The 411-nt window shown below is 68.9% G+C and overlaps 1 protein-coding gene across 1 annotated transcript in view; it reads right to left on the bottom strand.

Moving 5' to 3' along the window:
- The window catches only part of DAGLA (diacylglycerol lipase, alpha), a 33883-nt gene that overhangs the window by 9877 nt on the left and 23595 nt on the right, over window positions 1–411 (bottom strand). The window contains exon 10 of the mRNA XM_015569810.1: window positions 4–153. Coding sequence (XP_015425296.1) covers window positions 4–153 — 150 coding nt within the window. The remainder of the gene's footprint in view (window positions 1–3; window positions 154–411) is intronic.

Below are 411 nucleotides of genomic sequence, written 5' to 3'. Positions count from 1 at the left end.
GACGATGTCCACCGCCGTCAGGTTCTCGTCCAGGAAGTGGCGCCGGATGGCGATGGCGTTGCAGCCGCAGCAGTTGTCTTCCTCGATGGTGACGCCAGGCGCGAACCGGGGCCGAGAGGGGCACAGAAAGCACCTGGGAGGGAGTGCCAGGGGCTCAGGGCAGGGACCCCGACAAGCAGTTTTCCCCGTCACCCCCCCTGGAACTCGCTCTCACAGCCCCACCCTCCCAGGCTCCTTGCAAAGTTCCACGGGGCCGGGTCCCAGGCTGCCCTCTTGGCCCCCAGCAGCAGGTGACCTGTGACCCGCAGTTCCTCCGTCCCTGGGTGCCCTTCTCTCCGGGACCATCACCTTCGCCGCAGCCTCCTCGCCCGTCCCCTCACCGAGGCCCAGGGTCAGGCTGGCCTCCCCTCC

The sequence above is a fragment of the Myotis davidii genome, unplaced genomic scaffold (genome assembly GCF_000327345.1).
Source record: "Myotis davidii unplaced genomic scaffold, ASM32734v1 scaffold826, whole genome shotgun sequence".
NCBI lineage: Eukaryota > Metazoa > Chordata > Mammalia > Chiroptera > Vespertilionidae > Myotis > Myotis davidii.
Note: the sequence above shows the minus strand (reverse complement) of the source record. Positions and strands in the feature narration are given on the sequence as shown.